At 55.8% G+C, this 22189-nt stretch overlaps 2 protein-coding genes across 2 annotated transcripts in view; one reads left to right on the top strand and one right to left on the bottom strand.

Moving 5' to 3' along the window:
- The window catches only part of ABCA3 (ATP binding cassette subfamily A member 3), a 29683-nt gene extending 23906 nt beyond the window's left edge, over nucleotides 1-5777 (bottom strand). The window contains 2 exon segments of the mRNA XM_040574311.1: nucleotides 527-619; nucleotides 5697-5777. Of these exon segments, the coding sequence (XP_040430245.1) occupies nucleotides 527-580 (54 nt within the window). The 5' untranslated portion in view covers nucleotides 581-619; nucleotides 5697-5777.
- A 6796-nt stretch (nucleotides 5778-12573) lies between these two features.
- VRK3 (VRK serine/threonine kinase 3) lies at nucleotides 12574-22121 on the top strand. The gene is made up of 11 exons (XM_040575021.1): nucleotides 12574-13063; nucleotides 14292-14344; nucleotides 16201-16267; nucleotides 17059-17143; nucleotides 17641-17740; nucleotides 18103-18195; nucleotides 18536-18668; nucleotides 19408-19528; nucleotides 19847-19908; nucleotides 20957-21105; nucleotides 21798-22121. The coding sequence occupies exons 1-10, from the start codon at nucleotides 12574-12576 to the stop codon at nucleotides 21103-21105; spliced, it is 1353 nt and encodes a 450-aa protein (XP_040430955.1). The 3' UTR covers nucleotides 21798-22121.
- The last annotated feature ends 68 nt before the right edge of the window (nucleotides 22122-22189 follow it).

Genomic DNA, 22189 nt, shown 5'->3' on the forward strand with positions numbered 1-22189 from the left:
TGGACAAGGCTGGCACCAGGATGAGCAGCGAGCCCCGGGCTCCCTAAATCCCTTGTAATTAGCAGGCTGCCACGCACAGAGCTGGGCTGGGAGCAGGTGCCAGGACAGTGGTGGTTTAAGGCGGCCCACGCACCCCTAAAAGCTGCTTCTGAGGACGGCGGAAAGCAACGGGGTAAAACCATCTGCGTCGCGGCAGGTTTACAGGTGCTGCGTGGGAACTGCCGCCGCTGGAGGACGTTAAAGGATTTGTGTAAGGAGATAGCTCAGAAAAGCCACCGCCGCACGGGAGGGCACGGGGGTTATCGTGCCCGTGGGCAGGGAAGCTGAACTCCGCCTGATTTCAGAAGTGAGGGTAATGGTGAAACATGGGCATGAGGGGATGGGGACAGAGGCAGACAGGCGTTGATCCCTGCCCGTCTGTCCCGGACACAGAAGCACAAGAACCAGGATGCCAGGAAAGCTCTGATGTAACCACGTCTGGCAGTGACAAAGGCAGTGTCCCCCCAGGAGCGCCGTGCCAGCCTACCTGCAGGATGTAGTTCTTCCAGAGGAGCAGCCCAAACTGCCTGAGAACAACCATCCTCCCATCGGACGGGGACCGCCGCCGCTTCGCAGGACTCTGGGGAACAGGAAAGAGCAGTGAGCACGGTGCCCTCGCAAACCCAGGCAGCTCCCCACTGCCAAGGCCCAGGAGCTTGCTTCGCGAGCTGCTCGGCCCCCAGGCTCGCCGCGTGGTGGAGCGGAGGCTGCTGAGCCCCGCCAGGGCAGCAAAGCTCCCTCCCGACCCACCTGCCCCATTGCTCCCAGCCTGGCCCTCAGGAACCCCCGCAGCAAGGCAGGAGCTCGAGCCCAAAAGTGCCGTGCTCTCCCTGCAGAGCTCCCGGGATGTAAGCCCACCTGCTGCCGTGGGTGGACAGCAGCCCTGAATCACCCCCGGCCCCGTGTTTGGGCACTGCAATACTCCTGCGAGCTGGGCACCCAAGTTTCATTTTGCCACGAGGAGCGCCAGGAGCTGATGATGATGACGGTGCGAGGAGACCGGCCACGCCGACGGGAAACATCCCAGGCGTCGGCAGCAAGGCCGAGGGCAGCTATCGCCGTTCCCAGAACGATGTTGCAACAACTGGCTCAGCCCCGAAACAGTGGAAAATAACCGCTGTGCTCCCTCCTCAAGGGTCATTAGGAGCCCTCGAGAGCCAGAGGCGCCCTGGGTTTCTGGTGCTATCTGGTCCCAGCCATCTGCACGGCCTCGAGGCAGCTGCAAGCATCTGGACGCGCAGCGAGGGAGGCTGCTGTTTGGAAACCCAGCCTGCGAGCACCAGGAGACGTCGCAGTCACGGAGCCCGGACGTGCTCGTGGGGCGCTGCACCCACCACGCAGAGCAGGGCAGGAGCCCCACGGGCAGCGCCTCCGCCGCACCGGGGCATCGGGAGAGAGCCGCCGGGCGAGCACGCTGCTGCCCAGGGCTCTGCAAGTCACCCCGAAGGCTGCCGTGCAAAGGGAGCCACCGCATGGGCCGTGACCCACTTCTGGCAGCTGCGCCCCCTCGCAGGGGTCCTTCACCCAGCCGCAGGCAGGGAAAAGCTTTAGTTGAGGGGTGTGAGCACAGGATTACAGAACCACAACCGGCCCGAGGACGGCCAGGAAAGCACTTGTAGCCCACTCTTTTGGTTAAGATTTCAGGCTGCGCCTCCGCCTCCCCGCGATACAGGGCGTCAGAAGTGTTGGTTTTGCAATGTTAGCGGTGCTTTCCCAGAACAAACTCTTGTCCCAGATGAGAGGCATGGTTGAGAGAAGCACAGGGGAGAAAGGTCCGCGCCCCAGGGTGCTGCACCCAAGCCCTTCCCTTCTCTGGAGGAACCCACCAGCCCTCCTCCCACTTCCAGCTTAGCCATCCCTCCGGCAGGCACGCAGGGGTTCCCCGAGGAAGCTCTCCGGCCCCAGCGGGAGGTGAGCTGTGCTGGCACTCACCACGTCACCCCACTGCAGGGGGTCAGCCCCGGCACGAGCACAGCCAGCCAGCAGCACGGCTGACCCTGGGACTACGAGACAAGAGGAGGAAGCACGGCCCCGCCAGCAGCTCAGGATAAATGCCAAATAATTATCTTTCACAGACCCCTGAACTCAAAGGTCTTGTGCCAGGCAGCTGAATTCACTTCAACACATCACATTCAGCAACTGGAGCCGGGAAATGCAAACCACAAAGCTGGGGGAAAGGAGCTATTGAGCCAAACAACACCCCTGCTGTGCTCGGAGACTGAGCCCAGCAAATCCCCTCTTCCCGGCTTCGCCTCGGAGGTGCCCTCTGCCACGAGGAGACCCGTGCTCCAGCCCCAGCCTCACAGCTTGGTCCACAGGCTGGCAGCGCCGGCAGCCACACGGAAGGACGCGCTGCCTCCCAGGAACAGCGTGGGAGATGCTCGGCAGCGGGTTCTCCAGCTCTGGTGGGTACAGCACCAGCTCCCCAGACCTCGCGCGGCTGCCCGGGTTCGGAGGCTTGCTGCACTCGTGCGAACAAAGGTGTATTTTCAGCAGACACTGCACGAAAGCATCGCCTGCAGACACGGGAAAGCTGGCTCTGAGCGGCGGCCACAGAGACACGGGCAGTGCCTCACCCGGCTGCCCCTGCGACGACAGCCGCCGCCTCCTCCTCCCTCTGGCTGCAGTGGGGCTGGTCCGCTGCCGCTGGGATCGCTTCCTGCGGCCAAAAGCACCCACAGACAGCTGGGCCTCCAGAGATTAATAGCGCCAATAGCCTCGGCAGAGAGCTGCAAGTACAAGGCGAAGCAGCCCAGCAAGGCCGGGGGGAGGTCAGTAACCCACCCGGCCGGAGCCTGGTAAAACCGCACCACCAGCACAGCGCCAGCAGCTGGGAGAAACAGAACGGCAGCAAGAGCAGGTTGAAAATCCACGAGGATCCGTGGAGAAAGCAACAACCAAACGTTTGCCCAGCCTGCCCTACACGGCCACGTCCCTGAGCCCTCCAGGTGTCCTCCTGGCTTGGCACACTTCTTCCCGGCCCTGTATCAAAATCCAGGTGCAAGCTCTGAGCAAAAAACCATCTGCTTTTTTACTGTTTGATACAAAGAAGTTAGAGTCTTGCAACAGCGAGCAATGTCTGCGCCGGACTGTCCTGTTCTGTGCAGTAACCCAGAAAAAGAAGAAGAGGCCCGCTCCAGAAGAAGCCCGTCAGACACCACCCCTTCCAGGCAGCAGGCAGGGGAGGAACAGCAAAGGGGATTTTGCAAAGGTGGCTGCTGCTAGATGTCAGTTAAAACAGACCGAAGCCCATCCCGTGCCCTCTCGTCCCCAGGGGGACGCCCTGGCAGAAATGCCACAGGTAGGGCCAGGACCCCTCCGGCCCCCAGCCCCACGCGCAGCAAAGCGGACGACAGGACCCACGCGCGCCCACACAAACCACCCGAGCACAAAAACCTCCTCCTGCACTTACTCGAGGGGCATCGGGAACCAATCAAGGCAACCAAAACCATTGCTCCTTTGTTTCACAGACAATCCGACAGCGACCTACCTGCCGCTCACCGTGCCGCACCCTCGGAGGCGAGCCGGACGCCTCCCGAGCGCCCGCACGGCGCTGCTGCTCCCAGCGGGGCTGTCACCTCTCTGAGAAAGTGTCAAGCACCTCTTGGGTAACGCCAACGCTACACAACGTCAGAAAACTCCAGTATTGCCAATCAAATTTGTCCACCCTTTTTTAAGTGTCCCAAGAAAACCCGCACTGAACTGTTTGCTGGCTGCGGAACAAGAGAAGGAAGGAGCTCGGTTACAGCAGGGCTGCTCTTACAGACTTGAGCGCAAAAAAAAAAAAAAAAGGTTTCCCAGGTTCTGAGCATCCCCAGAAATGATTTTTTCAACTCAGAACGTGCAAAACCTGAAGGGAAAGCCTTTTTGGGAAGGCGCTCCCTGGGTGAGCTCTGCGGTGAGGCTCTGCTGCCCCAGCCACGCTCCTGGGGCCACTCACTGGGGCCAGCTCCAGCGGGATCGCCGTCCTTGGGAAGCGGGGCTGTGCACAGATGGATCCGGGCGACCGTGGGAGGCACCGCGCATACCTTGCGAGAGGACACCACGCAATTCACCTGCAACCCCGTCGTGCCGGGGCAGATCAGGTTACCCTCCAGAGACGCTCTTCTGCCTGACCTCAGCGCTCGCTCTGCCAGCCAGGACTGACTTTCCCCGCCAGAGGCGCAGCCCAGGGGAAGCAAGAACATGGCCAGCTTCCGAGAGCACAGCTCTGGTAACGCGCCGTCCCCCGGTTCCACCTCCCCAGAAATACCCCGCTTTCTGCGCCGGAGCGCTGAGGGAGAGAGATCCTGCTGAGCACACGGGCACAGGGCTGGTCCCACGGCCGCCCTCCTGCCCACGAGGTGCCGGGGTAGCTGCAGATGGGCCCGGCGGGTTCGGATCGGGGCAGGAGGACGGGCAGGGACAGCGGCCACAGCCCGACCCCGCTGCCATCCCCCCAGAAGGGCCGGGCGAAGGCCACGTGCTCCTGGGAGCAGCGGTTATTTCAGAGCACTCGCTGCATTTCTGCTCTTCTGATGTCCTGTTGCCATAGGAACGCGGCCTGGAAATGGCAGACGTGGCTTTTTTTTAATCGCTTCTCCCACCAGCTCGGGGAGGGAGCATCCTTGGAAGGCTGGAGGCAGCAGCCGGGGCCGAGCACGGTGCCTCCTGCAGGGGGGGCAGCAGCCGTGCCAGGGACCGCGGGGTGATGGCAGCCAGGTCCCAGGCGAGGGCACCCCCGGTGCTGGAAGGGTGAGGCTCTGGACAGCGTTTCTGGGAGCCGTGAGCGATTTCCGACACCTCCAGGAAATCCTGTCTCCAGCAGCTCCAGGACAGCCTACCCTGGGCCGCAAGCGGCCGCAGCTCCTGCTGCTGCGTTTCCTTTCCCCCCTCGCTGCTGCGGGAAACGCAGGAGCCGTGCGACGAGCAGCCAGACCGTAGAAAAAGCCACGACCTACCGCAGTGCGAGAGGCCGGGCGCACAGAGCCATAAAACTCGCCGGGAGGCAGCGAGCCCAGCAGGATGGGGCCCGGCCGGCTCGGCACAGCCCCGTGGCACAGCCACAAGCCCCACGGCCTCCTGCCAGCCACCGGTGTGGCGCAGCACGGCCGGGGCCGCTCGGGCCCCTTCCCTGACGGCTCGGCGGTGCCGGCAGGGAGCAGCCAGGTGGGAACGGCGGCGTTGGACCCGCAGCTCCCGGCTCGGCTCTGCTACCCCGCGGGGTGACACGGCCTCACGAAGCCGCCCGCACCGCCGGCACCTGCTTGCCCAGGGGTCGGCGGCTCCTCGCCCGGCCACCGACGGGCCCCGAGGGCTCGCCCGCTCCCCGCGGGCACGCGCCCCGCACCGCGCGCGCGCCTTCGCCGGGTCGACGCTCGCCTCCGCACCCGTCCCGCGAACGCGAGCGGGGCAGCCCCGGCTGCGGGCCCGGCACCGGCGGCACCCGAGGCCCGGCCGCAGCGAGGCGGCTCCGGGAGCCCGCCCGGTGCCGAGCGCTTCCCGATCCCCGAGGGCGAGCGCCGGCAGGGGCGCCGCCACCCCCGAGGACCCCCCCGGGGACCCGCCCGGGGACCCGCCCGGTGCCGCGCGGCGCTGCCGGGGGGGGCTCGGCCGCCGCCCCGCGGGGACGGAGCCCGACCGGCGGCACCCGCCTCCCCCCCCCGGCCCGCACTCACCGGCACCCGCCGGCCGGGCGGCTCCGGCCTCAGCGCCGCACCCGCGCCGCCGCCGCCGCCGCCATCCCGGGAGCCGCCCCGCCCCGCGTACGCGCCGGGCGTGCGCGCGCCCGCGGCGTGCGCACGCGCGTGCCCGCGAGCGCGCGCCCCGGGGCGGCGAGGCTGCGCCCGCGGGACGCGGCTGGCTGCGGACGTGGGAGGGGGAGAGGGGGGGGGAGGGCGCGCGTGCCCGCGGGCGCGCCCGGCCCGGAGGTGCGCGCACGCGGGAGCGCGGGGACACCTGCGGCGCGCGGGGACCGGGGCGGCCCGCAGCCTCCTGCCCTTCCCTGGTGGCTAAAGAGCAGCGGTTCGTCCGGCCAGCCCTTGAGATGAGTCCTGCGAGGGCTGCTTTGAGCCCAGCGGCTTTGAGGATCGCTTCTCCTGCCGTGTTTTCATCTCGGGGTGGTTTTGTCAGAGCCCCCCCTCACCCCCCCCCCCCAGTGCCCCGGCTGACCCTGTCTGCCTTCAGAAAATGAAAGGAACAAAACCAGGACAAGGGTGAAGCTTCCTCAGTGAGGGAGAGAGCAAAGCTGCAACATCAGCTTTAAAAATAGCTGCACAAAGCCGAGGAGTGACACCCCGTGATCGCGCTGCGCAACAGGAGGGGGCCCGGGGCAGGGCTGGGGGCTCTGAGGGGGGCTGCAAGGGGAGGTCCTGGGCGGCCCAGCAGCAGGGGAAAAAGGGGAGCACAAGGGGGAAGCTTCCCCACAGCTGGCCCTGGTCACCCCCAGCAGCGGGTGTCTGCGGAGGGGACGATGTGCCCTCGGACACATCGCCTGGCTGCCAGCGAGGACCAAGCAGCCCCGAGCCCGGCCTGCCCAGCAAAGCTCCCGCCTGCGCTCGGCTGCCTGGCAGCTGCCAGCAGAGCTCATTGCAGGGCTCGGGGCAAGAGGAGCTCTCCCAGCTCTGCGAGTTGCCAACCCTCCGCAGAGCCGCACGCGTGCTTTGAAGCATGAGTGGTGCAGGTTAGCCAGGGTGGGATGGCCTGTGCCTTCCCTCTGAGCGCGGTCAGCTGGGGCTTGGTGCGCTCCACGGGTGGCCGGTGAGCTCCTTCTGGCTTTTCCCCATCGCTTGGGACCACGTCGCGAACACAATGCTTTTAACCTGCTGCAGGTATAACAGGGACGGTGTGAGCAGAGCTCTCGCGTGGGGTCTGTGCCGCAGTGCCAGGGAGCTCGGCAGCATGACCATGGGTCCTGGGGAGTATCTGGGGCAGCTGGTGCCTTTGAAAGGCAGTCCCATGGCGCTGCAGCCTCGCGTCAGCCTGGGTTGAGCCAGCCCTGCCGCGTCCACGCCCCTCCTACAGCATGGTTTGATCTTCCCCAATTACAGCTTCCCCGTGACCTTCCCTATTGCCTCACTCGGCTCTTCTCTGTGCCTGGCTTTGAAGGAAGCGGAGCGATTAGATCAAAACATAAGTCTTGCCAAAGACAGTATTTACAGGCTCCTCATTGCTCCTGGAACAGCAAATGAGAGATGTTGCAATGAGGCAGGGTGACATCGTGGTGACTCAGCTGGTGCTCAGGAGACGCACTGGGGCAGCGGGGAGGGAGCAGGGTCAGGACAGACCTGCGGAGAGGGGCAGCAGCACGCGAAGGTGCGAGGACTGGGGCCGCAGTTGGGTGCGGGGCAGGGAGGACTGGGCAGTCACATCCATTGGTACGCATGGGCAGAAGACAAACTGCAGTGACAGCCTTCTCACCTCCCTGTGTCAGAAAGCTGGAGAGCGCTTGACTGTGGGTGTCCCCCCCGCCCCGATGGCTCCATCACACTCATCACCAACATCTGAAAGGATGAGAAGTCATCCCCTGTGCTGGCACAGCTGCTAACCCCACTGCCGAAACCTACTGGTCACCTCCTCCTTCCAGATATTCCAGTTTACAACCATCTTCCTGTGTCCAACGTCAACCCAGCCAGTGGCTGTCCCCAGGGAGGTGACCTCTGGTGCAGCAGCACCTTTTCACGCTGGCAGAGCCGAGTTGCGTGTCCCCGAGCCTGGGGACACCAGCCCACAGGATGGCCCCTGGGCAGCATGGCCGGGGGGCTGAGGTCCGTGCTGAGGATATCCACACCTAGCGAGTGCTGGGGAGCACTGCTTGATGACGCCGGTGTGGCCGTGCGGCACCCAGGGACGAACCTGGCCACGTCCCAGTGCTCCCCGCCACCCACAGAGCAGGAGCTGCCAGCGATGCTTCCCTGGACAGCCCCAAACCACGAACCCCAGGTCAGAGACAGGCAAACAGAGCTGACTTCTGCTGAGATCACTTCCCATTTTGTCCTAGTTTCTTCCCACTTGTTGACTTAGCTGCAGTGTGGGCTGTTGCAATACTGGGGACCGTATTTGTTACCCCAGAGCGCCACCTCCCAAGAGAAGATGCCAGGGATGTTTCTCGTGCAAGTGGGGAGCAGATCGGCACCTTGCTGCTTCAGAGCCTCGGGGTGAGCATCCATCCGTTACGTCTTGCAGAAACTGGGAGCATTGCAGGAAAAGTCAAAAGTACACCTAAAACACAGCTTTAGAGGAAACTGGATACACTGCAGCCAGCGCGGCTCACACAGCAAGGGTGGGCAGGCTGCTGGTTAGGCAGGCTGCCTTTAGTCTTAGGAAAAAAATAGAGAAATCTTCAGAATAGAGAAAACATTCTAAGGAATGATGAGGTCTAAATGAAAACCAAGTCAGCTCTTAAACTGAAAACAGTCCCAGGAGGGTTTTTAGATCAAGGATGGGGTGAGATCGGTGGGCAGTGGTGCAGGGACTCATCCAGAGGTAAATTCGTAACTCTGCCCCTTCAGCAAAGTTCAGAGGAAAAGAGACATTGAAAACAGCCTCCAGGACAAGAGGAGATGCAGGTGGTGCTCTGCCGTGCCTACAGCCCTGGCAGAAGGAGCAGGCAGCCTGGTTTGGGTGAAGATAAGGCATTGGTGAAAGGGACAGCCCGGAGCGGGAGGCGAGGAGGAGCTGGTGGAGGACCGGGCGTGCAAAGGGCTGGGGGAGGCACAGGACCAAGCAAGTAAAGGCGTGGGGTGCAGTCAGGTGCATTGGGAAGCAGCTAGGTGCACTGGAAATCTGCAGGAACCCCCGGGGAGTGGCCCAGGAGACACAGAGGATGAGGGAGGAGGGCACTCCACCCAGAGAGGATGGGGACGATGTGCCCAAACTGCTGAGGGAGGCCACAAGGCTGTGAGAGCGAGAAACTGCTGTGTAGGGAGGCTTCAGTGGAGAAATGTGGCAGCAAAGACATCCCAAATGACTGCATCTGGAGAACCAGAAGAAGGGACATCCCCTGAGCCACAGACTGGGAAAATCCTCCGTGAATCCTCCGGGAATACACGCTCCCCTGGTCTCTGCACACTTTCCCAGACATTGCCCACTGCTGATGGCAGGATCTGGGCTTTAGCGTGACCTGATACGGCTGGGATTGTGCTTCATTAACGCTGGGCTCAGTTCTCAGCAGCAAGCCGGGCCATGCTGGTGGTATCACGGGATGGCAACCGCTGCCTCGGCCGTGCAGCAGCCTGTCAGGGGCTGCCAGGCTGCAAAATGGGCACAGGCAAGGGCAAAAACCCTTGGCAAGCTTACCTAACCTTGCCGGAAGGAACTACATAAAACAGAGAAACTCACAGGGAGAAGTGAAAATGAAATACAGAGGAAAATACATGTAAATGATGGGGAGATGTCATCTAGCCAGTGTGCCACCAAGACACAGAGGTTCTACCATGGTGAACCTGCTGGGGGATGGCTTAACAGCAAGGCAAGCTAGTCAAACTGCAAACAAATAGTTAAAATAAATTAAAATTCTTCAAAAATTGGCATTTTCTTTTTCAAACAAGGAAAACAGCAAGATGCAAAACCCTCAGCAAGTTAAAAGCCACATTCACAGAGACAAAATATATTTTGAGCGCAATTTGCTTACCACACAAAAATTATAGCCAGTGTTTGCAAACCCATCAGAAAGAAGAAGTTTGCTGGAAGCCCACTGCGGCTGGCAGGGACGGGGCCTCACTACAAAAGCTCTGCATGACATTAAGGATGGATTTACAGTGAGCTTTTGCTTGTAAAGTAACTGCTTAGAAGTTAGGAGATGGTGTGGGAATAAATGGACACGATCTGTGCCAGACCTGTGCTGGTCAATACATCCAAGAGAGAGAGCAGCTCCTGCTGGCGATGCGCAGTGCCTCGGAGTGGTTAAAATGAAAGCAGGCTGTGAAAAGCTGGGGAGGGGTTGCGTGATGTCAAGTGGCTGAGCAGAAAGACTTAAAATGCGATTCAGTATAATTGAATTCAAGGCAACGTAAAAAATAGTGCTATGTGTACGCAGTGACGGGCTCTAAACGAGTTTTATCATTCGGGAGGGAGGTGCCGGCACGCTGGCTGCAGCTCGCCTGCATGCTGCGTGTTGAGTAACAAAGCGCAAGGAACATAAGGAAGGAGTCAGTGGGCCTGCTGCCACAACCAGGCAGGGTCACTGCGCCCCGAGGAGGACGGGGATGTGGGAGGCAGCCAAGGGGGAGAGGCAGGAATGAGGGAGCAGAGTGCCAAGGCCAGGCAGGAGGCACGATGCTCGTAGACACAGCCCCTGCAGCGTAATGGGGTGCATGTGCACTGCTCGCCCTGCAGCACTGCCAGTACAAATTACCTGTCATGAAGTGGCCAGACTTCCTATCTACTTCCTCTTTCATCCATTTATTCTATTTTTAAAAAAAATTACTAATTATTACTTTTCTTTTCTCCTTCTTTGATACTAGCTTGGAGGCTCTTGGAAAGAAATCTTAAAGAATTCCCTTTTTTCACACACATTTTCCCATCTGCCTTTTTCCACCACCAATTTTTCTCACCGTTTTTTCTTGGCTTTCTGGGGTTTGACTTTTTAAAGCAATATGTATTTTGGTTTACTGAATGGATTATTCTCTGCCCAAATTGAATGTAATCAGGTCATGATCACTGTTCCCTAGGCAACCACCAACAGAATTATAGAGCTATGATCATGAATTAATACTGTTTAAAAAAGTCAAAAACACCAACAACAAAAAAATTGTAACTGCAGGGCTTAATAAGTTGTTGCTGAAACATGACATTCACGTCGGGGCCACCAGCTGGTGGCTTTGGTAGGGAAAAGCAATGATTATAGATCTTAATTCAGGAGTGAGGTGAAGACGCCACCAGCCTGTAAAGGTGTATTCAGCCAAATCTGATGAAGGAAATTCTGATGCGTAGCTTTGATTAACAAAGGAATTGCTATCTGCACCTATACAAGGGGCAGGAATATCTAGGACTGAGAAGAAGCTGGCGCAGTGGGGGTGGCTGTGAGGTCAGCCAGCTCTGCACACCCCTGCTGCACCCACAGTGCCAGGAAAAAATGACAAAGTGACCTGAGTGTGTGCTGCGTCCTGATGAACGCTGCAGGTAGGGATGTGGGAGCCCAGCCAAGCTGCTCCATGGCTGCTGGCATCGTCCACACGCTTCAAAGGCAGATGGAAAAGTGCTGGCAACAGACGGCAGCAAACAATCTGAATATGTGCAGGGCCTCCTCCGTCACTTGGCGCAGTTTGGGCTTTTCTGGGAACACTTCAAGTGCTTAGTGAATGTTAGGAACGTTTTTGGTGTTTGGAGGGGCTGGGAAGGGCAGCCAGCCTGAGGTGGGACGAGGTCTCCCCTGCCTTGGCCAGGGGAGTCTCTCCTGAGCCCCAGGGCTTTGCACCAGGCTCTGGCAGGGGGCTGATGCCAGGTGCCATTTTATTCAGGCAGCTTCTTCCTGGCCCTGCCATTTTATTCAGCCAGCTCCTTCCTGGCCCTGCCATTATTCATCCAGCTCCCTCCTGGCCTCACTGAGCTGCTGTGAGGGCAGCTCTTGCCTCAGCCTGCTGCCAGCCTGCTTCCTGCACGCAAGGTGCTCCACTGGCTGGCCAGGACGAGGTTTGGAGAGCGATGCCATCGTGACAGCACCCCCTGCGCCTGTCCCACCGGCACCTTCCTCACAGGCGGCCCTGTCGCACCCATCCGGGGCAGAACGGCCGCAGTCCATCCACACTTGTTGTGTTGGCCCAGTGGGGCCTGCCCGAGGTGCACGGCGTGCAGTACAGAGAACAGCTGGCCTTGTTACTCCTCCTGGCACCGTTTGATTAACCCCAGCACTCATTAACTTTGGAGAACCCGTTTTGTAGTCCTAAGCTCACTTTTAAGTAACTTTTAAATAGAATTTCTTAAATAACGAACCAATAACCCAAAACCAAGAAGGAAGTAACAGAAATATCCTCCTTCCTCCAGAGCCAGGACCTGGGAAGGCTGGCCGAGGCAGTAGGGGCAGCCCCCGGCAGCATTCCCCTTCCTTCTCTTTCTGTCCCTTCCCCTTCCTCATCCTCATCCCCTTGCCTTTCCTCATCCCCTTTCCCTTTCCCATCCTCATCCCCTTCCCTTTTTCCTTCCCCATCCTCATCCCCTTCCCCTTCTCCTTCCCCATCCCTATCCTCATCCCCTTCCTCTTCCTCATCCTCATCCCTCCCCATCCTCATCCCCCTTCTCCTTCTCCTTCCACTTCCCCTTCCTCATCCTGCTCCCCTTCTCCTTCTTTATTCTCATCCCCTTCCTCATCTCCTTCTCCTTCCCCTTCCTCTTCCTCATCCTCTTCCTTATCCCCCCTTTCCCCTTCCCCTTCTCCTTCCCCTTCCCCCTCCACGCCCCCCGCCCCACACCCCCCCGAGCCCCGCCGGGGCCCTGAGGCGCGGGGCAGGGGCCGAGGAGCCGCCGCCGCCGCCCGGCCCTTCCCGGCCCCCCCCGGCCGCGCGCATGCTCGGGCCCGGCAGCGGCGGGTCCCGGGGCCTACGCGGCGGAGCTGCGGCGATGCCGGGCCGCGGGCGGCGGGGCCGGGGCCGGGGCCGGGCGGCGGGGGCGCAGCGCGACGGCGGCGCGGAGCGGGAGCAGCAGCGGCAGCCGGAGCCGGGCTCTGCCCGCAGGCCGGCCCGGTTCTGCCCGCAGTGCGGGCGCGGCGTGGAGCCCGCCTTCAGGTTCTGCCCGGCCTGCGGCGAGAGGCTGCCGCCGTCACCGGGGAAAGCGGCGGCCGCTCCCGCGCCGTGGCGAGCCCCGAGCCCCGCGGCCGCCGGCGGGGCCGAGCTTGAGGCGGCCGGGCCCGGCTCCTCCCCGGGGGCCGCCCGGGCGCCCCCGTCCCCGTCTCTCGCCCCCCCGGCGAAGCGCAGCTCCCTCTCGCCCCGCAAGCCGCGGCCCGTCGCGGCGGTGCCGTTCCCGGAGGACGAGGTGCTGGAGGACCACGGCAAGAGGCGGTGGAGGCTGGGCCGGCTGCTGGAGCACGGCGGCCCCGGGCTGATGTACGAAGGTGCCGTGGGGACGGGGACCTGGTGTGTGGGGGGGTCCCCATCCCGGGCCGGGCTGTCGGGGTGTCCCCGCGGGGGCTGTGGTGCGGAGGCTGGCGTCCCCGCACCGGGTTTCGGCTCCTTGGAGAGCCCGGGGGGGCAGATGGGAGCCCCGTGGAGATCAGGCTGCCCGCAGGCTGCTCTGCTCTGTGCTGAGACCAAAAGCCTTCTTGGCCACTGCTGCCGCTTCCTGTTTTTTTTTTTTTTTTTTTTTTTTTTTTTTTTTAGGTTCAAAACCGACTCGCTGCAAGCCCCGTGCAGGAGTTCCTGTGTTGTAGGTGTTGTCAGGGCTGTATAAATGTCAGGTCAGGATTCTCGACCTGTTTCAGGGCCAAAAGGAACCAGAGAAATCATCTGGGCATTTTCTCAGCTGCTTAGTGCGTGCAGATCTTTTCTCTCCGGTCGAGTTCTGTATTTCCAAGGGAAAAGTTTTGATCTCATTCCCCACCGTTAACCTGAAAACACTGCTCAGGAGGAATTTTCTCCGTTAGTAAGCTTTGCCCGATGTTTGGCTTTAGTTTCCTTCTACTTGCTTATGCTGCTTCATAACAAAGGCAGGGCATCCACAGACATGATGGTAGAAAAAGAGCAAATCAAAAGAGCAAATCACTGTAGTTGTTACTACGATGGAAGGTGCTTTTACAGAGACACCCTTTGGATGATGAGCAGCTGATAACCTGTGTGTAGCATTCAGTCTGAGAGCAGCAGAAAGGAAACTTCCCCAAGGCAAAGTAATGGGTGCAAATTTTGGAGGAGGAGGGTCACATGTATATAATAACATTACGCAGAGGAGAAGGGACTGGGATCTCTTACAGACTTGAAAAACTACGTAGTGAGCCAGAGGGAACTCTCATCAAATTAATTTGGGGATGCCTTTGAGATTCTACTAATGATTTGTTCTTTGCGTGCCGTCTTCAAAGCACCCCATTACTGTAGCCATGCGTAGATGCTTCTGTGACTTAAGCAGATCTGCACTTGAAGCATGTCAGGGGTGCTGTGCTTCTGGAGCAAGGTAAGAATTATTTTGTAGCAGAAGACACTGTCACAGAGGATGCTTTTGCAAAGTCCAAGTGAAAGAAGCAGAGGATAAGTAAAAGTCGGGCTGTGCAGGCTGTGTTTAATGGCATAGCTGACACTGCAAGTAGCTTTTTTCTGTGCTTCTGTAACCACATCTGTTCCATCCTTCCACAGCACAGTCAGCATCTGGAGCCTGTCCTCAAAAGCAAAGATTCTCCCTCAAACTTGTGAGTTTTGATCTGTTTGGGTAAGAAATAGTGTGTAGTGTTGTGTCCAGGGCCTGACCCATCCGGCCTGTAGGACTAGAGGTGGAATTCAGAGCAGGTGGTCAGAGAGGCCCCCTCTAGCCTGAAGCTGTGCCGCCTCGTGGGATGTGCACTGGCTTCACTGTCCTCATCGCCGTAGGGAAAATCCCTTAGAGGGAGAGAATAACACCATTGCTTAGGAGATGGATAAAACTTCCCAGGGATCTCTTGCTTGGTTTTCAATAGAAGTTGGCTGTTCCGCTAGAGGCGTGAAGAAAAATAGCTATGAGGATTTCATTTAAAAGCAAACAAACAGACAAAAACCCCTTCATCCCAGAAGACTGCCCCTTCAATCCACAAGGCTCAGTAATCTCTAAAACTGAATTTAGTGCTGTAGGATAGAGTTCTTGTTTCATTAATGTCAGACCTGCTTTCTTCCTATATGGCAAGTGCATAAACCCTGCTGAAATCAGGGGGGAACTGGAGATGACAGAATTTGGTGGTTATGCTGAGGTTATACTGAGAGACTCTAACACCAGAGCACATCTTTAAATTAAACAGTAATTAAAGTTGTAATTCTGACCCAGCTTCCTAGGCGCTTCCAAAGATTTGTGTTCTCCGGAAACGTGTTATGTTCAGTAATAGCTGTTCTGCAGTTGAAATTGAGTTGATGACTGATGGCTCTGTGGGGGACGTGGTGGTGCCCACTCACATGTGCTAGTAAAATTATTCACTCTTCTGTCAGAGGAGAGCTGTATAAGAGGGTGGAGAAAGAATACAGTGTTAATGAGAACAGACAGCTAGCCGCCACAAAACTAGAACCAGTAGGTGGGGATCTTTGTTCACTTCTGTACGTAACACTCCCAGCTCCTGTATTTTGCACCTTCCGGTGTTTTGATCAGCAGTCTTCTGACTCTGCAGCCCAGCCTTGGCGGCTGTAGCGGTCTGTCGTATAGCACATGAGAGCATTTCGGTTCAGACTGGCTTTTCAGGCAAGATGCACGATGAAATACCTGGAACGTGGTCGTTTGTGTTGTCTGGAGACTGCTGATCCCGCAGAAACCGGGGCCGCTTGTGGGTGGGGCCTTTGGTATCAAACCAGCCAGGATGTAAAACGGCTGCCTCCTCCCATGCGTAGCATCTGTCCTAAGTTAGTGTGCAGTATCTTGAATGTATTTCTGTGTATGTCTATATAAACGTGTGTGGGCACGCAGACGTGTATACATTGATTGTAAACCATCAGGTCACTTGATAACAGCAGTAGTAAAAGAGTAGTAAAGCTGACTGGGGTAAAAAGGATGGACTTTAAGAATCCAACACATTACCCAGACACTTAGGAAATGTTATGAATACAGACTTTCTTGCTTGTCTTGTTTTCTGACAGCTAGCATAAAATGGAATAGCTTTGACTTGCCTGTTTGCAGCAATAACCTCATCTGTGCTGTGGCTATGAAGGTTGCCTCTGTCTCCTTCTAACACAACAGCTTCAGGACTAGAGCTTGTTCTAGGCTGCCGGATGGTTCACATTGTCTAGGTGCTCTTAACCAATGGATGCTTCTTAGTGGTAGTGCTTGAAACGTGCGGTGTGAGACAGCTGCTCCCTTGTTCTGTGCTGATGCTTGGAGTTGATGCAGCTGTCAGGTGCGGCATTAAATAGCGAGCCAAAAGACCTGAACTCTCTTCTCAGCTCTTTTGCTGTCTGTTCTTTTGTTTTTTTGGGGGGTGGGAAGAAGGAAGTTTTAAAATATTTAGTAGTCTTGTAGCAGTCTTGCCCAAATTGGCCATTCTAGCAGGGGGTGTGTAGCTGAAGTAATGCATTTTCTTTCTGTTTCCTTTAGGATGTCAAAGATGGCAAGATCTACAATGAACAGAACTTTTTCCAGCGAGCTGCGAAGAAAGACAGAGGTTGGTGCTTCTCGGAAGGGTGGGGATGAGGCTGCTTGTTAGGACAACTGGCATCACTCTCTTGTTGGTTCTGTCAGTCTCTCAGAAGGCAAGGCTAGAATAAACTAATTTGTTGCTTCGTCTGTGCCAGAGTGCTGAGCAGTTCAGCCAAGAGCTGCTCTCCCAGTAGTCGCCTTTAGGACACTAATAATGGCATTTTGAAGCTCTCTTGCTCTACCCAGGCTTTGTCTTGATCTCGGTGGTAGCTGTTTAATCCTGCAGCCTGGCTGACCGTTGCTCGCTCTCTCTTCTGTGCTGCTTCCGTGGGCATTTCTGTCAGCTGCTGTCAAGTATTTACTCAGTTGACTCAAAAACCTGAGCATGGGCAAATCTGACCAGGGAACATGGACAGGTGTTTGAGCAGGGGTTTTGGGGGAATTCCTGACAAACCTGCACTTCTGGGAAGACTGCAATCAAGTCCTTCCCAAGCCTATGTGTAGAATTTGCTTCTCCATCACTGCTCCTGACTCTCTTCTTCCCTTCTTGTTTTACATAGCCCCATAGCAAGCACACGCTTTAGCCTGCTCTGGTATTTCCAGCATGCCTTCTGTCTTATTCTTGCTCTGCAGTGCTATGTTCATTGACATGCTAACACCCCAGCATATTAGGCTGGCATTTCTGGGACAGAATTAGTATGAGAGTGACTTTTAACTGAGCTGCCCAGGGCAGATCAGGCCTTTGGAGAAAGGCCATCCCTGACTGAGCTCCTTAGCAGTATCTGCTGCACTTTGTCCTCTTCTCTTGCCTTCTAGTGGATAAGTGGAAGAAGCTACACTCTTTGCCCCTGCTGGGAATCCCCAATTGTGTTGGCTTTGGACTGCATGCAGATAAATACAGGTGAGGTGACTGTGAAGGGCATAGCTGAGCTCTTTTGTCCACAACTGCCATCCTCTTGGGCTTTCCTTCTTTCCCTCTTGCTCTCTGCTGTTTCATTTCTTGCTGTCCGCAGGCTCCTGAGTATGTGTTGCTCCTATCTCATTTACTACCAGAATTATTTATTACCAAAAAATATTGCCTCTCCCAATAGCCTGTTTCCTTCAGTCCTTGTGTTGCTGGTGAAGTCATTGCTTTTGCTGCTTCTGCTCCTCAGGCCCAGGGACATCTTATTCCTGCCTTTTAAACTTAACACAAAAGGGGAGACCGAGACTTTGTAATATGTGGTCAGCATGTCTCTCCTTTTCAAGGAGTTTTTTGTTATATATAAGAAATGAGGAAAGCTTTGCCCAGGTCAACATGAAGTGGGGGACAGGTCTAATCCAGGTAGAATGCTTGATGAGTGTCTGTTGTAGGGTTTCTGAACCAGGTAGGTACTGCCAAGTCCTTGTCTCTTGTAGGTTTTTGGTGTTCTCAGACTTAGGGCGAACTCTTCACTCCATCCTGAATGATGGCGTACGCCTGAATGAGAAAGCAGCTTTTCAGATCGTAGTCCGGCTGGTACGTAGAGAACCAATACTTTCCAAGAGACTCATTCGGAAAAGGCATACAACTTTTTCCCTAATCTTTTAAAGATGTTTTAAAGCTAACCCAGGGGTTTGGCTGGGGTCTTAAAGCAGCATCCCTTGAGCCTGTTGTGAACTTGAGTAGCATCTCTTGAGCAGTATGTAAATTTGAAGGAATTTGAGATAAGGAGAATGAAAGAAAGCTGGCACTTGAAAATCAGAGTCTGTGAGATGTGGTGCTTATTTATACCTGCACACAGCTTCAAGGAATTGCGTTGGAAAGTCCAGTTTAGTGAAAGCCCACGTGCAGAAGGAATGCATGGGTCTAATACGTTCACATTTTCTGTTTACTTGTAGCTAGACTGCCTGGAGTACCTTCATGAAAATGAGTACGTGCATGGGGACATCACGGCTGAGAACATCTACGTGAACCCGGCAGACCTCACACAGGTATGGAGCAGGAGCTGTGCTGCAAGGAAATGGCAGTGAAGGAGGGCTCGTGGAGCAGGACAGAACACCCAGGTTCCTGCTCTGGAGCAGGGGGACGATGCATTCTGTGCAGTGCTCAAGCAGGTGTTGTGGTGCAGGATTGGGGAACGCACAGATCTGACACCTGGAGGAGTGGACATGGTACCTACCATGCCACCTAGAGTCTGCAATAAGGAGATTCCTTGGAGGGAATTTTCAGGCTCTGTCCTGGAGACCTATGGAGGAAGAGGAGCAGATATACAGCTTGGGGTCCTGCCCCCAAGCAGTAATGCTCAGACGTGTGTTTATTGGTGTCTTGTAGGTGACCCTAGCGGGCTACTGCTTTGCGTTCCGTTACTGCCCAGGAGGGAAGCACGTGGCTCAGCGCGAAGGCAGCAGGACCCCTCATGAAGGCACGATAGAGTTTATCAGTCTGGACAGCCACAAGGGAGCAGGTGAGTCTCCTTCTGACACAAGCCAGTCAAGCTTGCCACAGAGCTGTTTCTGTGGCATTGCTCTCTGGAGCTGGCATTTGTTAGTAAAACTGCCTGGAAATCATCACCTGCAACTCAGTTTCTGGTCAGGCTATTTCCTCTAACCTCTCTCTGGGCTGCTGTGTTGGGACTTGCCAGGTTACTCAGCAACGGCAGCAAGAGGTGCAGGGATGTTCCTGCTCCATCTGGAGCCTTGGCTCTACTGCAGGCATGCAAGGAGTAGAAAACTGGGCTGCTTCCTGCTGGCTTAGCAGGGATATGTTTCAAACCAGACTGGATCCCTGCCCAAAACAGACCTGAAACAAGCCGGCTTTGCTCTGACCTTGAAGCAGTGAGAGCTGGAAGGGCATTTAAATTAGCCAGTACCTCTCATGGTTGCAATGTTCACACTGGGCAGATGTTCGTCCAGGGGCTGGGCCATGCTCATTCAACTGTGTGGTAGCAGGCTCTCAGAACTATTGATATGCTCTAGCACATCTCAGTGAAACTCTTGCATTTCTGTACTTCAGCTCTTTAGACTTGTGCCCCATCACAAGGCTGCCCATTTTACATAAAGGACATTTCAGATAGAGACTTCCGAGGTTGTGCAATGAGTGCTAGAGTCCCTACTTGCGTTTGAAGGAGAGGTGCTAGCTTGCGCCTCTTCTCAGATGGCTCCCAAACAATTTTTCATGTGTCAATCTCCCTTCTTTCCCATCAGGACCATCTCGACGGAGTGACTTGGAATCTCTGGGCTACTGTCTTCTGAAATGGCTCTGTGGCTTCTTGCCTTGGTCTCATGATCTGAAGAACGTGGAAACTGTGGTGGAGAAGAAAGAAAAGTAGGAGAAATCTTCTGCTCTTTTGGGAAATGCTCAGCAGAAAGTACTGAGGAATGTTCTGTGACTTGAAGAGAAATCACATGGTCACAGTACACTATTGGAACGTGGGTTAATCCACTGTAAAGGCTGAGACTGGAAGCAGGTGGCCAAAGTTGTGTCTTCCAAACAAAAGGGTTATTGGTGAACCCAGATTTCAGCACCGTTTAGAACCTGGTCACCTCAATTCAGCCTTTTTTTGTCCCTGTTGTTAAAGATGGGCTGCTTGAGTGCCTGCTCCTTTGCTTCTTACCTGACAGCACTCTGCACTGATTATTCCAGGTACAAAGCAGCTGTGACATGCCTTCTCCAACAGTGCTTCATCGGGCAGAGATCGATTCCAGGTGTGGGTTTGCTTTTCCTATGGGCTTCTTGTGGAGGGAGGATTGACTGTACTTGAAGTTAGAGCCTTCCCTGTGCTGGGGTGCTAGCTGGGATGGCTTCCAGTGGTGATGGTGCCAAAGCATTGCAGGGACCAGCTGACAGGCTCCTCCTGTGAATGAATCCCTTGTTTTCTTTGCAGCAAAACAAGGAGGGCTGCTGCCCATTGTCTGTATTCATGAGCCTTGCTGAAGAGGCAAGTGTTGTGGGGGCTTTAAAAATGCAGGATTTGGGTCGCTTCCCCGTCCTATCTTTGAGTTTCATATTAGTCTTCTGTTTTTACAGACCCACAAAACAGTTTGGGTGGGAAGGGACCTTAAAGATCATCTGGTTTCAACATCCCTGCCATGGGCAAGGACACCTCCCACCAGCCCAGGCTGCCCAAAGCCCCATCCAGCCTGGCCTTGGGCACTGCCAGGGATGGGGTGTCTACAACTTCTCTGGGCAGCCTGTGCCAGTGCCTCACCGCCCTTATAGTGAAGAATTTCTTATATCTAATCCAAGTCTACTCTCTTTTAAAGACTCCTTGTCCTATCACTACACTTCCCAACAAAGAGTCCATCTCCAGCTTTCCTGTAGCCCCCTTTAGGCACTAGAAGGCCGCTATACGATCTCCCCAGAGCCTTCTCTTCTCTAAGCTGAACAAAGCCCGCTCTCTCAGCCTCTTTACATAATGGAGGTGCTCCGTCCCTTTGATCGCCCTCATGGCCCTCCTCTGGACTCAGTCCAACAGGTCCTTGTCCTTCCTGTGTTGGGGGCCCCAGAGCTGAACCCAGGGCACTGCAGGTGGTGTCTCCCAAGAGCAGAGTAGAGGGGGTGAATCACCTCCCTTGTACCTGCTGGTCCCACTGCTTCTGATGCAGTCCAGGTTTTGTTTTCCTTTCTCTGCAGCTGGCCAAGGCAGGTGAGTGATCTGTCTACGGGGAATGCAGTCTGGAGAGGCTATTTGACAGCTTTGTAGAGATGATGGGTGGCCGTGCTGCTCCCGGCAGTGACATTCTCATTTTGCAGATGCCCTTCAGAGCTACCTGCAGCAAGTAATGGCACTGGAGTATGAGGAGAAGCCCAACTATGAGTTCCTGCGGCAGCTCTTCAAAAAGCCACTGGAGAAGATGAAAGCATCAGCTTATGACTCCGTGGCTATCAGGATAGTGCCCTAAGTAAGTGCCTGTAGTTTAGAGTGCCACAGTGCAAAGCACTTGTGCCCCTACGCTGCTTTGAGCAGTACAGCACTGCTGCCCTGCGCCGTACACCCTGCGGTGCTGCAGGCAGCAGCAAGAGGAGGTGAGAACAGAGTAGGGTGGTCTGTGAACTCACCAGAGGAGACCACAGGGCTCCTCCTGACTTTGAAAGCAGTACTGTTCTTTCACCATTCCCTCTTAAGAGACCAGTCCAGTGCTACTCAAGGCCAAGCTTAGCATTTGTCACAATATTTGTTTCTTTGAGTTTTTCTAGAAAGGCTTAATACTTGCCACCTTCTTCCAGGTACAATAAAGGCTGAACAGTTTGCAGGGCCCTGAAGGTGCTAATAAAATACAGATTGATGTGTACTGTGGTCCTTTAAAAAAAACGAAAATCCAGAACCTGGGCTGTACCTTTTGTAGTTCCTTTTCATAAAGCCAGCTTCTAGTACAGCTCTCTAGGCACAAGTGCTCTATTTTGTCCGTGAAACACCTCCAAGATGAAGGTTTGAGAAGAGATACAATACAAATAAATACAAAGACAAATCTATGTCTAGTCTGGGCCTGTATCAGTCAAGGCCTCTGGATTAAGCAGGAGCCCTAGGAACAGATTTCTGGGAAGGAATTGTACAAATGCTGGTTAATATTCCTGTTTGTGCCTTTTCTTTTAGATCAAGGAAACTTGCACAGGAAAACAGAGTTCAAAGCTTTCTGCAGCGTGAGCCCCTTTCAGAAGACATTTAACTTAACCTGCCTGTTTTAGAGACTTTTTAAAAGCATTTTCCTCTAATTTTAATGTGATGTGCTACTGAATGCTGAGCCACTGCTGTAACAAGTTACTGTGAAGATGCTCCTGCATGGCAAGTTAGTGTAAACAGCTGGAGAAGTGCACTCTAGCCACCAGGAGAAGGGCACAAAGAAACTAAATCAGGGACTTTTTTTTAAGTGACAACAGTGGCAGTGTGTTGTTTTATAATAAACTTTACGGACAAGCACCCAAGGCCCCCTGTCATGTAGTTATTTGTCATGTTCAAGGCATTTCTGTAGGCTTTCTTTCTGGGGA

This window comes from Cygnus olor, chromosome 15 (genome assembly GCF_009769625.2).
Source record: "Cygnus olor isolate bCygOlo1 chromosome 15, bCygOlo1.pri.v2, whole genome shotgun sequence".
NCBI classification, from domain to species: domain Eukaryota; kingdom Metazoa; phylum Chordata; class Aves; order Anseriformes; family Anatidae; genus Cygnus; species Cygnus olor.

Bases quoted from the DNA above. Each gene is read 5' to 3' on its own strand.
- VRK3 (XM_040575021.1), top strand. From the start codon at position 12,574: ATGCCGGGCCGCGGGCGGCGGGGCCGGGGCCGGGGCCGGGCGGCGGGG. The intron at 14,345-16,200 runs GTGAGTTTTGAT...TGTTTCCTTTAG, and splicing joins AAAGATTCTCCCTCAAACTT to GATGTCAAAGATGGCAAGAT. The intron at 16,268-17,058 runs GTTGGTGCTTCT...CTTGCCTTCTAG, and splicing joins AGCTGCGAAGAAAGACAGAG to TGGATAAGTGGAAGAAGCTA.